Source organism: Sinohyriopsis cumingii, chromosome 2, assembly GCF_028554795.1.
Source record: "Sinohyriopsis cumingii isolate HCF-2022 chromosome 2, ASM2855479v2, whole genome shotgun sequence".
Taxonomy (NCBI): Eukaryota; Metazoa; Mollusca; class Bivalvia; order Unionida; family Unionidae; genus Sinohyriopsis; species Sinohyriopsis cumingii.
In genome coordinates, this window is record NC_142962.1 from 164,180,366 (window position 1) to 164,195,087 (window position 14,722).

Consider the following 14,722-nt stretch of genomic DNA (forward strand, 5'->3'; position numbering starts at 1 on the left):
GCCTTCATTAATTTCGTCTACATCTGAATCTTGTTCTGCTTGCGATGTCTGTGAGACAAACAGAGCATCATCATTGGTATCATCTTTGGTATCAGCATCAGTGACATTTTCAATGTTTCTCAGATTTCCCTTCGGTTTCCCCATATCATCCATCTCTGATAAGTTTAAATCCGGCCTTGAATTGGTGTTGTCCTCATTTTCATTATCTAACATGTCTTGACCAACATCAAAACTATTTTGAGACTTTCTCTCAATGTCCACATCATCTATAATATCCTGCTGAGAGAGCATTTTTGTTCTTTTCTAATGAAAATCTCCCAAAACATTCAAGTATTTATTTATTTATTTATTTTGTTTTTATTTATTGTTGGTAGTATATTTTCATTTCAGCCATATTGTCAACTTTTATCTAACTTTCTCATGCAATATAGATTCTGAAAGAGCTCACACTCTTTAGATGAACATGAGTTAGCAGTTATCAAGAGAGCCTATACCAAGTCATGTGTTTAGCCCAGATTAGCTCTTACTTGCACTCACTAAATCCATTAAGGCTTAAACAAACCAAATATAGAACTGAACTATAAGTGAGCTATAAGTGAGTTATAATTGTCCGTACTCCTGGTACTCCTGGTACAAATGGGTTCAATGAATATATGACTAAGAAATATTAAAAACACAAAATTAATACTTGAAAGAAAACTTCCAAAAATAGTAATTACACCACAATACAACTGATCACTTCAAGAATATATCCACAACATGTATCAATGAATACAATCACATTTTACCATCCAATTTGATGAAAAACTGGGAGCTCCAAAACACATGACTTGAACCCATGACGGTCCGCCAACCCATATTCCAACCAATGTAATGTAATTTTGTTTACTAGGAATTTGATATTTTCCAGAAAATTCAGTTTGACCTGAATGTTTCCATAAATACCTACTTGTTTCTATTTTTTAATTAGTTCCTGGCCTTGATTGAGGGTCAAGTAAACAACTTTTTCTCGGAGGAAAATTATTGGTTCTTATCAAAGACATACAGAAGCTATGTGAATTTTACTTGTAAACATGATCACGTCATCTTCTATTTCGCAATTAGGCATTTCCGAAATTGCGAAATACTTAGTATTAATAGTGATGTTGAGAGAGAGAGAGAGAGAGAGAGAGAGAGAGAGATCTGAGAGTTTGGGACTTTTAAACACTTAATGTCAAGTTGTTTTCTTATGTTGGGACCAGTATTGAAGATTTTGAGTTTTTGATTTATATGTTAATTTTTCTTCAGATTATTTGTACTCTAGAAGATTAATTCGTTTCTCTGGAAATAGTATTGTATTCATACAGAATTCTTGAAGAAGGACATTTCTATAAAAATTTATTTGGATTAGTTATTGTGTTACTACAAGGAACTGTAGACTTCAACACAGTACAGGCTACAGCATACGTCATCTCCTTCCATCTTGGATTCTTCGTCGGGACTCGAACTTGGAATCATTAGAACATTTCAATATAATAACATCAAAAATTGTATTCGTGGATTTTTCTTGTATTATTTTTAGATTCCATTCTGGAAACCGTAAGTTCTCATAATTTTTCATTTTTACAGTATTTTCACAGGGAAATAAATTATTTATTGTATTTTTTTCAAAGATCGTTGTTTTCACTCTTTCTTATGTTACTGTTTATTCGAGCCTAAATACGTAACATAAGAACACACTGTCGCTTTCTTGGCATGAAAGAAATGTACCTTTATGAAAACTGTTGATTCAACATTCTATCACTTTGTTGGCATTATTAAAAAAAATATTGTGTGTTGCTGTAGTAGAAAAGTTTTGTGTTCATTTTAATGGTGTCGCTAAAGACGAGGCCTGACAGAGGGATATCCTCCCCGTTGAAGATGTTTTTCGAAAGGAAGTTCTTATATGCACTCATGTGTATTAATTGAAATGCTACACTGTACGAATGTTTTAATAGTTTTGTATGTGTATTATAATGGGCACATATGAGCGCCTGTAAATAATACCACTGCGGCTTGTGTCGTAGCTTATAATTTAACTATCAAAACTCTATGCAACGGTACAAGTCCCTGTGCATAATCCTCCGGAGGAAGGGAGTGCTGTTTAATAAATATATTGTATTATATCTTACTTAACCGTTTAGTTGATCAATTAAGTTAATTAATTAAGGAACAAATTAATATTTAAATGTGCCGTTTAATTTCCTTCTTAACACTGCATGGCACAATTATTTGTTTGAAATGTATCTGTATACTTGTATGTATGATATATATGTTCTTTTATGTTTACAATGTTTTTACTTTATAATTACATTTTAATTTGGATGTATGGAATTTGTAGTCTGAAATAAAGAATTCTTATCTTATCTTATCTTAAGTAGTAACTTCATTAATAAACGAACGAACAAATATTGCAACACTGAGCTCGAAAGTGTTAAACGTGATTCCGCATCTGCACTTCGGGGTTGTACGTATAGCTCCATTGCGTATTGATACAAGAATCTGTCATCTGCTATTAAATTCATTTTTAAACGCTAAAAGTATGAAAGAAACAAACATTATTAATAATAAAATAAGTAATTTTTCTAGTATTTAGCAAATTTATTATGTGGCATTTTTTCCCTTGAAAGTAAACATGTCACGTCATGGACTATATCTTTTGTGCGAGATGTTTACGGAAGTTGCGTCGTCTCTGAAGACGTAACATGCAACAAACGAAATTGCCTTTAGAGTAACTTCAAGAACTATATTTAAGATCAGAAGGTATATTATTTGTTAGTGGTCACACATTCTGTACATTTTCATTTATATGTAACAATCGTGCGCGTTAAAACAGTAAAGACTTTAATACATGAACATCGTACTTAGTCTTAGATGTAACTGCAGTCACCGGTGCTACTGCTAGAAAGTTCTTTAACCAGGAGAAAAGAAGCGTGGAACTTTGGGAAAAAAAGACGCATTCATTCAAGAAAGCAGCATTTTTTCGAACAAAGGGGCTTTTTGCCACAAAAGGACTTTATGTCCGTTTTGAAAGTATCAACTGACCAAAGCGTTATGACTACCACATAGTATTCTAGCCCTGCAGTGTAAGAAGTCGATCCGGATATTTCATGTTTACTCGATAATAATAATAATAATAACAATAATAATAATATTATTATTATACACTAAACGAGCAGAAAATGAATGGGAAAATAGAAGGCACCTCAATAGTCTTGAGAGAGAGAGAGAGAGAGAGAGAGAGCAGTCACTATTTCTGTTTTGCAGAAACACTGCTCACAGGTATCAAACAGAAGATTGATACTGGAATGTGTCAAAATCATTAAATTATTACAGGTAGAGTGAAGAAATTGAATGTTTGGCCATTCAGATATGCGTCATTTGATACAGATGTAAATAATAAAATAAGAAACAAGGTTAGTAACTGTTGAGGTTTCATGGTAAAATAGAGTACACTCTGGGTCATGAGTATTTACAAGACTTAGCAGTGCTATTAGAATGTTATTAAGCCAACAAGAAGATGCCTGGCAGTGCTGTTGGAATGTTATGCCAGCAAGAAGATATCCGGGCAGTGCTGTTGGAATGTTATGCCAACAAGAAGATGCCTGGCAGTGCTGTTGGAATGTTATGCCAGCAAGAAGATATCCGGGCAGTGCAGTTGGAATGTTATGCCAGCAAGAAGATATCCAGGCAGTGCAGTTGGAATGTTATGCCAGCAAGAAGATATCCAGGCAGTGCAGTTGGAATGTTATGCCAGCAAGAAGATATCCGGGCAGTACAGTTGGAATGTTATGCCAACAAGAAGATATCCAGGCAGTACAGTTGGAATGTTATGCCAGCAAGAAGATATCCGGGCAGTGCAGTTGGAATGTTATGCCAGCAGGAAGATATCCAGGCAGTGCAGTTGGAATGTTATGCCAGCAAGAAGATATCCGGGCAGTACAGTTGGAATGTTATGCCAGCAAGAAGATATCCGGGCAGTGCAGTTGGAATGTTATGCCAGCAAGAAGATATCCAGGCAGTGCAGTTGGAATGTTATGCCAGCAAGAAGATATCCGGGCAGTACAGTTGGAATGTTATGCCAGCAAGAAGATATCCAGGCAGTACAGTTGGAATGTTATGCCAGCAAGAAGATATCCGGGCAGTGCAGTTGGAATGTTATGCCAGCAAGAAGATATCCGGGCAGTACAGTTGGAATGTTATGCCAGCAAGAAGATATCCAGGCAGTGCAGTTGGAATGTTATGCCAGCAAGAAGATATCTGGGTAGTGCAGTTGGAATGTTATGCCAGCAAGAAGATATCCAGGCAGTGCTGTTGGAATTTTATCATGCTAAACAAGAAGATGCCCTCAGATATTTCCATACAATAAAGATCATTAGCTCACATGTGAAATGAGAATTTAAAGTGGCACTGCAAATTTTTACCAACTGTGGTATGGTGCACTCCAGTTTAATCCAGTTGTTTACATGCATACAATATTGAAACAGCAGCTGAAAAACTTAATTTTCACATCAATTTACTTTCATGGCTGTTGTCGTACATCAGTTTGTGCATCTTGATTGTAAATGCACATGATGATAATTAGAACTGTTTACTTCTATCAGTCTTTACTGTTGTATGTCCTGGTTGATGCAGGGCTCTCAGGGACCCGGGCTCCCACATCAGATGTGCATGAAATTCTCAGAGGATGGTATGCTCCCTGTTTTATATTTTATAAATGTTTCATTGACTGCAGTTCTCTATTTATAACCAAATGTGCTGAAGCAGCAGTTCTTCTTCTTATTCTTATTATTATTGCATTTTGATTGTTTAACAGACTAGTATTATCCAATATAAACTCTGAGAAAGTTTGATTATCTTTGTGATTTATGTACATGTTTCCATCAATTTAAATACCATCAAAACAAAAAAAGGGCATCATTTATTTGCCAAACGGTTGCAGATGCTTACATACACGCTTGGTAGGACATTGGTTTCTTTACATAAGTTTTATTAGAGATGGATTAACTGTTAATTAATGTCATTGGCATCATGCTCATTTGCCTTATTAATCACACTGGCATCATGCTCAATTACCCATAATTCATCACACTGACATCCTGCTCATTTACCTTATTAATCACACTGGCATCATGCTCAATTACCCATAATTCATCACACTGACATCACACTCATTTACCTTATTAATCACACTGGCATCCTGCTTACATACCCAGGGATCGTCCTGGGCTTCGCCAATGTCGCAAATTGCGATTTTTTTTCCTTATTGGCGACAAAAATATCCCATCTGGCGATTTTTTTGGCGACATATTTTTTGGTTATTTAATTTGTACATACAATCATGGATTTGGACTGGATAAATTAAAAGCGAGAACGAAAGGAAGCCACAAACCTGACTAAGCAATGCATTGGAATCAATCTGTTACACAAATGATCCTTTGTTCGTATTGACAACCCCATCTTTACAGTGCATTGTTACATCATAATCTGCTTATGCTGACATCCGGGCTGAGTACTGTATGCTGTGATAAAGTCAATCATGCTACCACACTATACCTACAACTGACCGACTTCTGAAGACGCGAGTAGAAGAGATACAATTAAATTGTATGGCTAATCCTTCTGTGTTTTTTTTTTTATACATAATACAATAGTTTTGCTAAACCTTCATAGAAAACTTATAACCTTTGAAGTACCGACTGTGTATAAATACAAAGCAAATGGAAAAATTCTCAATCACAATTATATCCGTCGCCAGTGCAGCATTTTACTCACTGATCTTTTCCTTTTGCCATCAATTCCGTGTTACGGCTGCAGAGACTTAAACTCCGCAACAAGAAATAGCAAAAAAAAAACACAAACAGTTTTGCATAATTAATAATAATTATTTATTTCTCAAAATACAGGAGTGAAAGAATCCCTAAATTGGGTGTGAATTTATGCTTATATATACGGTCCAATATTGCCAGGTGTTGACTCGTGTAAGTTTCATTCGTGGGAATGGAGATCCTATTTTGCTTGTCAAGAAAATTTATACCGCATTCAGTGATCATTCTTGGGATTTAGGAAGCAATTCACTGCAAGCTTTGGGATGCTAGCCGGGGGGGGGGGGGCTGCTGAGAGACTACTGGTGTCACCTGTCAGCACTGTAGACTGAACGTGGATTCAGTAAAATGAACCTCATAAAAACTGACATCAGAAATAAGCTCTGCATCTCATCTCGAGAAGAATTTAATGAGAATCAGCATGTACAAATGTGAAAAATTAGACTTTGAAACTGCATTCAACAAGTGGGCAACTCTAAAATCGCGACAGATCTTCATGTAACAGTTTGTAACATTTTGTTAATGTTTGTTGTAATTAAAGTATTAACTAACCCAACTTTTGTAATTTTCATTGCCTGTTACATTAATAGACTAAATTAACACTTGGAAAAATGTACACTACTTGTTTTGGCGACACTTTTTGAAAATTGGCGACAAAATATTGAGGTTGGCGATTTTTTTGGCGACAGCTTTTTAAAAGCCAGGACCATCCCTGCATACCTATTCAATAAAACTGGCATCCTGCTTATGTACCTAATTAATCACCCTGGCATCATGCACCTTACCTAATTAATCACAATAGCATCGTGCTTACCGACCCAGTTAATCACTGACATCATGCTCATTTACCTAATTAATCACACTGGTCATTTTTCTGTAATTCATTACACTGACATCTTGCTAATTTACCTTATTAATCACACGAGCATCATGCTTACCTACTCATTTAATCACATTGGCATCATGTTCATTTACCTAATTAATCACACTGGCATCATGCTTACCTACTCATTTAATCACACTGGCATCATTCTTACCTACCCTGTGAATCACGCTGGCATCATGCTCAATTATCCCTAATTCATCACGCTGGCATCATGCTCATTTACCTTATTAATCACACTGGCATCCTGCTTACGTACCTAATTAATCAAACTGGCATCCTGCTTATGTACCTAATTAATCACCCATTGAGTCTCTGGTATAATGGTCTTCGGTAAAGTGTATAAATAGTTTCAACAGAGAAATGTTTCAAATGTCATTTTATCAAAGTTTTTCATTAGTAGTCATAGCTCAATGACTCTATATAGAAAATTCTGTTACTCTTACTCCTAAGCTAATGTTTGGAGGATTGTGTTGCCTTCCATCAAGGGGTAAAGGGGTTCATGTGTGACATGTAATAAAATGTGTTGTGAGTCATCAGGTTTGCTATGGTTCAAAATTTATGTTCTTTTTTAACCTGTTGTCAGTGATTGCATACAAGTGTATGTTAGGTGAAAGAAGTGATCTCACATTGTAATTTGATCTAATGTAACTTTTATGGAGACTCGAATAACCTTAAATTATTAAATTGAAACAAAAATTGGTGCAATTTAAATGACAATTCAATGACTTTTAAACAAATTTCAGATGGCTGACGGGAAATCATTGGAAAACAATCCATTTGCAGCATTATTTCCAAGTGCAGGTCATGCCCAGCACTTCATCTCTGGGTCTTACAGCAGTAAGACCACCGAAAATTCACAGACAGGTAAGATCTGCCATATTCTACCCAACCCATCTTTGCTAGCCAAGGTTCCAATATTACCCTATCTAAACCTTGGCAGATCGAACAGATATCTTGATGCTTCGTCCTAGGAACACCTATTGAATTTCATGCCTTTACTCCCTTAGTATGTAATGCCAACTGACCAGTAGTATGGTGCATTGTATATAGGCTGAAAATGGTGGGGGCTATTGACCTAAAAAGGATACTTTGGAAGTTTGACATCGAAAGTATGACTGTGTATCAGAGGGTAGCCATTACATGTGTATTTGAGTGAAAGGTATTTGTGCAAAGACAGGCATTGGAAAATTGCTTAGTCCATTCAAGTTGTGTGCTCCCCTTGTCTCAATCATACAGGAACAATGTTCAAATTTGAACAACCTAGTTTTGATTGGGTGCGGTGGCTTGCTGCCGCAACCAATGAAATTCACAGACCTGAAGCAAAGAAATATGTGCTCGATATGCCAAGTTGTAGATAGGGTTATGACATGGGAACCTTGGCTAGCGAAGATGTATCCAACCTTGCATGAAGTGAATGATAACCGTTTTTCTCAGCAAGGGTTCCTACTCATTCAGCTTTGAACTGTTGGAAGTATCCACATGTTGGAGTCTCTTCATCACTAGTCTTTTCATTGATGTTGCATGGTTGTATAAATAGTATGGTTCATTGTGCATCCTGGAAGGCAGACCTGCCAACCCTTTGCCCGTAAGTCATACATAAATAACCCTAAAAATACAGATTTACCCCCCAGAAAGCACAAATTATGGAAATGCAATTGTTTTCAATAAATTGGGATACTGGCTTATCCGTGTTTGATTTTCTATCCAGGTTTCATATCAGATTCAGTTGAATTGGTCAGGGAACCAGACTATTTTTACTAGTTTATGTCAGATGCTTTAAACTAGATGTATTTTGTGATGCAAAGCATCTGCATGGTCAAGCTGTTGCTAATTTGTCTTTTTCAAATGGCCTCAATAAGCAACACATCATGAAAAAAGGTACAATAATCACGTTAAATAGTTTTAATGATACTGAAGAATAAAATGGAATATGCAGATTCTTGGGGGAAAAGTTAACAAAGGGCAATTATGTGTAGTAGACAACATGTGTTGATGTGAGTATGTCACATGGCAGAAAAGATCATTTCCATCACTGGCCGAGGGGAATTTAAAAAAAAGTATTATTTCAAGTTGAGAGATACCAAGAAGTCATTGAGTCCCAAAGGGTATGGAATTGCAATTTTGAAATTGTACTGGAGATAATTAAGATTCAAGTGAACTTTAGAAAGTTTTGAGTTGGACACAAACTGATTTTAAACGGAAATGAATACCTTTTTTTATCAATCCCTATACATGTATATGCAAATTCCAACTTGACGTATGAAACCATTGTTTTCTGGAATTCTAATGCAGAATTCCACTAACTCATAAAGAAGGTTAAGCCTTGAACTCAGATTTTAGTAAACATCTTGTTTACCACTTTAAATTATGACCAAAGTCAGGTAGGCAAAATCTATCTACAACCCTTAATTGCAATTATGACAAAAGACAGATATGCAAAAACTCTATTAAACAACCCTCAGTTATGGACAACAGTCAAGCAAACAATATAAATTAAATATACATGTACATAACATTTGGCTAAATGTGATCAACCATATTTTTTTATTAAAGAAAAGTGACCGCATGTTAACTGACTTGGCCTTCCTCTGCTATCATTGCTCTTCAGCCAACTGAAATGGAGCACAACAGACTATAAAAAACTCAACCACTTGATTGTGTTTGAGTATACTTTATTAAGATAAATGGCATTAGAACAATGGTTCCTAACCACCAGGTCGCAACCCAAATCAGGGTCGCAAGGTCATTTAGAGGGTTGTGGACCATAGCCAGGATTTTTTTTGAAGATTGCAAAATTTATCAAAATGCAGAAATGGTTTATGAGACTCGGACCAAATATTTTTTAGGGTTGTTGCCAAAAGAGGTTGGGAACCAGTACATTAGAAGTATAGTACAGCTAAATGCATTAGAAAAGTATAGTATAACTAAAGGCATTACAATAATTACAGTACAATTAAAAGCATCACAATCAGTGCAACTAAGCTCAATACAATAAGCACAGTACAACTCAAGGCAATAAAGTAAATACATTACAACTGAAGGCAATACAATAAGTATAGTACAACTAAAAGATACAATAAGCACAGTACAGCTAAAACAATTTTTATCGTTACAGGGATTTTACTAGAAGTAAATATATCAGATACAGCTGAGAAGGACGGCAGCAAAGTGCTGGAAAAGGAAGAGCATTCTGTAATATCCAAAGCAGTTGACTTAAAAACACTTGCCAAGGAAAAGCTTCAGATCAATAACGTCATTGAAAAAGTCTTCCTGGTTACAATCGATGATGGTAAGAATGGGTATGGGTGGTAGTCTTCTTGGTTACAATTGATGATGGTAAGAATGGGTATGGGTGGTAGTCTTCCTTGTTACAATCAGTGATGGTAATAATGGGTATGGGTGATAGTCTTCCTGGTTACAATCAGTGATGGTAAGAATGGGTATGGGTGATAGTCTTCCTGGTTACAATCGATGATAGTAAGAATGGGTGTGGGTGGTAGTCTTCTTGGTTACAATCGACGATGGTAAGAATGGGTATGGGCGGTAGTCTTCCTGGTTACAATGAATGCTGGTAATAATGGGTATTTGTGATAGTCTTCCTGGTTACAATCAATGATGGTAAGAATGGGTGTGGGTGATAGTCTTCCTGGTTACAATCGATGATGGTAAAATGGGTATGGGTGATAGTCTTCCTGGTTACAATTGATGATGGTAAGAATGAGGTATGGGTGGCAATTTTTCTGATTAGAATTGATAATGGCAAGGATGGGTATGGGTTGTAGTCTTGGTTACAATCAATGATGGTAAAATGGGTATGGGTGGTAGTCTTAGTTACAATCGATGATGGTAAAATGGGTATGGGTGGTAGTCTTCCTGGTTACAATCGATGATGGTAAAATGGGTATGGGTGGTAATTTTTCTGATTAGAATTGATAATGGCAAGGATTGGTATGGGTCGTGGTCATGGTTACAGTCGATGATGGTAAAATGGGTATGGGTGATAGTCTTTTCTGGTTGCAATCGATGATGGTAAAATGGGTATGGGTGATAGTCTTTTCTGGTTAGAATTGATGATGATAAGAACCTGTTTTGTGTATATCTTATTTACCTTATATATGTATATTGAGACATGATAAGATAGTTTTTTTCCTGTCCCAGAACTTATGTTGAAGCTTTTTTTCACCTAGGTCATATGCCTCAAGACTTAAGAAACAAAATAAATTTGTATTGAATTTGTGCTCCCCACCCCACTGCTTGTATCAATAAAACAGATAAACAGAATGTTTACTGACAATAAACAGAAAGAAACTAACCTTATATTGTTATCATTTATTCTTTTTTTCATCATGAGCATTAAAGGATAAAATATATCAACAAACTCCATATATGTAGTGTAGGCTTCCATATTGTAGCATGTATCGCTTATGTCTGATAACACATGCCACTTTGTTCATTGATATGAACATTGAGAAACAAATTGTGTTTGGTTGTGCACAAACGCTTGAAGATGTTATCCGACTGAAAACTGGATCCAACAAAATCACAAACAAGAGGGAAATAATCAACCGATTTCTTGAAGACAGCTGCCATTCATGCATGACATGGTGTTAGGTGCAAATAACCAAGATTTAAATATATCCAGGGCACACATAAAAAACATTTGAAAATACATTTACTTGAGTGCCAGTGACAATCTTTTTGCTAGCATGGGTTACAAAAAGTATCATTAAAGCAAGTTATTGCTGTGTATACTGTTTACCAACAAACATCAATGCCTGTTTGTATTAATTATAACTACAGATGCCAAGCACATAGAAGCCCAGGTGGTGAATAAACAACTGACAGCTAGCAGTGGACTCAGTGTTTGAACTTGTCGACATGACAGCAAAAAGATTTTTGTTTTTAAAGGATATCGATACAAAGGTTATTTTATTACAGAGCAGGTGTGTTGAATTTTGTTTTTGTTGGAATATACAAAGATGGCCAAGATATGGAAGCTAACTTTGGTTCCTTTTCATGGGAATTTTGAAAATAAATTGAAACAATGGAACAATTTTAATGTGACATAATATATATAGTGCTTCTTGCATGGACATTGATGACCCAGCATCACCCAGAAGATTTGGAGAAAATAAAATAAATTTATGAATTCATAAAGGCCAGAAGAGAAGCAGATGAATTTGCCAACAATATGATCACTAACATGGATGAAATTCTAGTGTACTTTGATCTCATTCCTGGATGGACTGATGATAAGATGGGGGTCAAAAGTGTGAGAATTAGCATGACTGGTGCAGAGTTTTAAAAATCTGACTTTTGTTTTTGCACTTTCTGCTTCAGGTGATGTGTTGCCTCTAACAATAATTTTTCATGGTATGAGAAAGTTAAAAAAATATTCATGCACCAAAAGAATGGATTGTACATGAACAGGAGAATGGTTGTATTGACGAGATGCTGCTGCAGGGGTTTAAAGAGTTTTTCTCAAGTACACAGTTTTATATTTATTTTTAAAACTAAAATTAGAGTTGGAGTGCATTTTCTGACATGTAATTTTCGAATGATTTAAAAGGTGTCGCACAACTTACGACACAAAAAATGATGAGTATCGGAACATAGTGCACAAAAAGTTACTTTCAAAATTAATTTATGGTGTCCCAACATGTATGGTAAATATGGTAGTTTTTATCACAAATGAACATGGTAAAAACATGTATGGGTGATGTTCTTTTCTGGTTAGAATTAGGTACAAAAAATGTATATAGGTGATATTCTTTTCAGGTGACAATTGAGGATTGTGAGCATGGGTTTCAGTGATATTCTTTTCAGGTGACAATTGAGGATTGTGTGCATGGGTTTCAGTGATATTCTTTTCTGGTTAAACATGATGATGGTTAGAACGGTTTTGGGTGATATTTTATGGTTACAAATGCAGAGATGCTGCCAGGGCTTGTGAGTGCACCAGTCTTGCAAAATTTGTTAGAATTTGCACATTTGGAAAGCTGTGATGTGTGAGAACTCCTGCAAAATAGTGCAGAGTCATGTGCAATATAAAATATTAATTGAACTATTAACCTATATCATTCTTGCTGCAATAAAAGTTGTGCTGCCAGTAGAGATTTCATGGTCTCATGGGTTGTGGTTCTTTCTAGGGTTTTCCCAGGTTCTTCCTCCACCATTTATACTGGCTGCCATGTATAGCCTATCTTGTGCTGAAAAATGGCATTAAACCCTTCAACAACAACAACAATGAAGGTCTCATGGTGCTTGCCATGACATAGATCTTGTTGGTCTGGCAACTGTTTATACATCTGGGTACTTCATTTTGATATGAGTGATTGTTAGACTAAATTTGATACTTTTTGCTCTGGAACAATTATTCTGTGATAGTTTTACTTTGCATTCACCAAGGAAGTTTTACAAAGACTTGTTTGAATTATGGGCAACCTAAAAAGCTCATATTCCATTATGGGCAACCTAGAAAACCCATATGCCATTATGGGCAACCTAGAAAACCCATATGCCACACTCCCAGCATGGTTATTTTCAGATGAAGATTCATTTGGCAAACACTGGCTGATGTGGTGTTACTTTTGTAACTAATAGTAAGAATGGGTATGGGTGTTACTTTTGCAACTAACAGTAAGAATGGGTATGGGTGTTATTTTTGCAACTACTAGTAAGAATGGGTATGGGTGCTACTTTTGTAACTAATAGTAAGAATGGGTATGGGTGTTATTTTTTCTGGTTATAATTGACGATAGTAAGTACTTGTATGGGTGATATTCTTTAGTGGCAATTATTGACAGTGGTTAGAACTGGAATGGGTGATATTCTTTAAAGGCACTTGTATGCGTGATATTGTTTCTAGGTTATAATTGATGATGATAAGAACTTGTATGGGTGATATTGTTTTATGGTTATTGGTGATGGTAAGAATTGGTATGGGTGGTATTGTTTTCTGGTTGTAATTGACGATGGTAAGAATTGGTACGGATGGTATTGTTTTCTTGTTGTAATTGATAATGGTAAGAATTGGTACGGATGGTATTGTTTTCTTGTTGTAATTGATAATGGTAAGAATTGGTATTGGTGGTATTCTTTTCTGGTTGTAATTGATAATGGTAAGAATTGGTATGGGTAGTATTCTTTTCTGGTTATAATTGATGATGGTAAGAACTTGTATGGGTGATATTCTTTTCTGGTTATAATTGATGATGGTAAGAACTTGTATGGGTGATATTCTTTTCTGGTTTTAATTGATGATGGTAAGAATTGGTATGGGTGGTATTGTTTTCTGGTTGTAATTGATTATGGTAAGAACTTGTATGGGTGATATTGTTTTCTGGTTATAATTGATGATGGTAAGAACTTGTATGGGTGATATTCTTTTCTGGCTTTAATTGATGATGGTAAGAATTGGTATGGGTGGTATTGTTTTCTGGTTTAATTGATTATGGTAAGAACTTGTATGGGTGGTATTGTTTTCTGGTTTAATTGATTATGGTAAGAATTGGTATGGGTGGTATTGTTTTCTTGTTTTAATTGATGATGGTAAGAATTGGTATCAGTGGTATTGTTTTCTGGTTGTAATTGATGATGGTAAGAATTAGTATGGGTAGTATTGTTTTCTGGTTTAATTGATTATGGTAAGAACTTGTATGGGTGATATTGTTTTCTGGTTATAATTGATGATGGTAAGAACTTGTATGGGTGATATTGTTTTCTGGTTATAATTGATGATGGTAAGAACTTGTATGGGTGGTATTGTTTTCTGGTTGTAATTGATTATGGTAAGAACTTGTATGGGTGATATTGTTTTCTGGTTATAATTGATGATGGTAAGAACTTGTATGGGTGATATTGTTTTCTGGTTATAATTGATGATGGTAAGAACTTGTATGGGTGGTATTGTTTTCTGGTTGTAATTGATTATGGTAAGAACTTGTATGGGTGATACTGTTTTCTGGTTTTAATTGATGATGGTAAGAATTGG

General features: G+C 35.5%; 1 protein-coding gene across 2 annotated transcripts in view; it reads left to right on the forward strand.

Moving 5' to 3' along the window:
* Positions 1 to 2,681: 2,681 nt before the first annotated feature.
* Positions 2,682 to 14,722, forward strand: part of LOC149806239 (ubiquitin conjugation factor E4 A-like) — a 79,165-nt gene continuing 67,124 nt past the window's right edge. The window contains exons 1-3 of one of the 2 annotated variants that reach the window (XM_089951185.1): positions 2,682 to 2,781; positions 7,473 to 7,593; positions 9,845 to 10,018. In XM_089951185.1, the coding sequence (XP_089807311.1) occupies positions 7,473 to 7,593; positions 9,845 to 10,018 (295 nt within the window). In that variant the 5' untranslated portion in view covers positions 2,682 to 2,781. Of the gene's footprint in view, positions 2,782 to 7,472; positions 7,594 to 9,844; positions 10,019 to 10,556; positions 10,622 to 14,722 lie in introns of those variants that run through there. The other variant, XM_089951186.1, reaches the window with a different exon arrangement.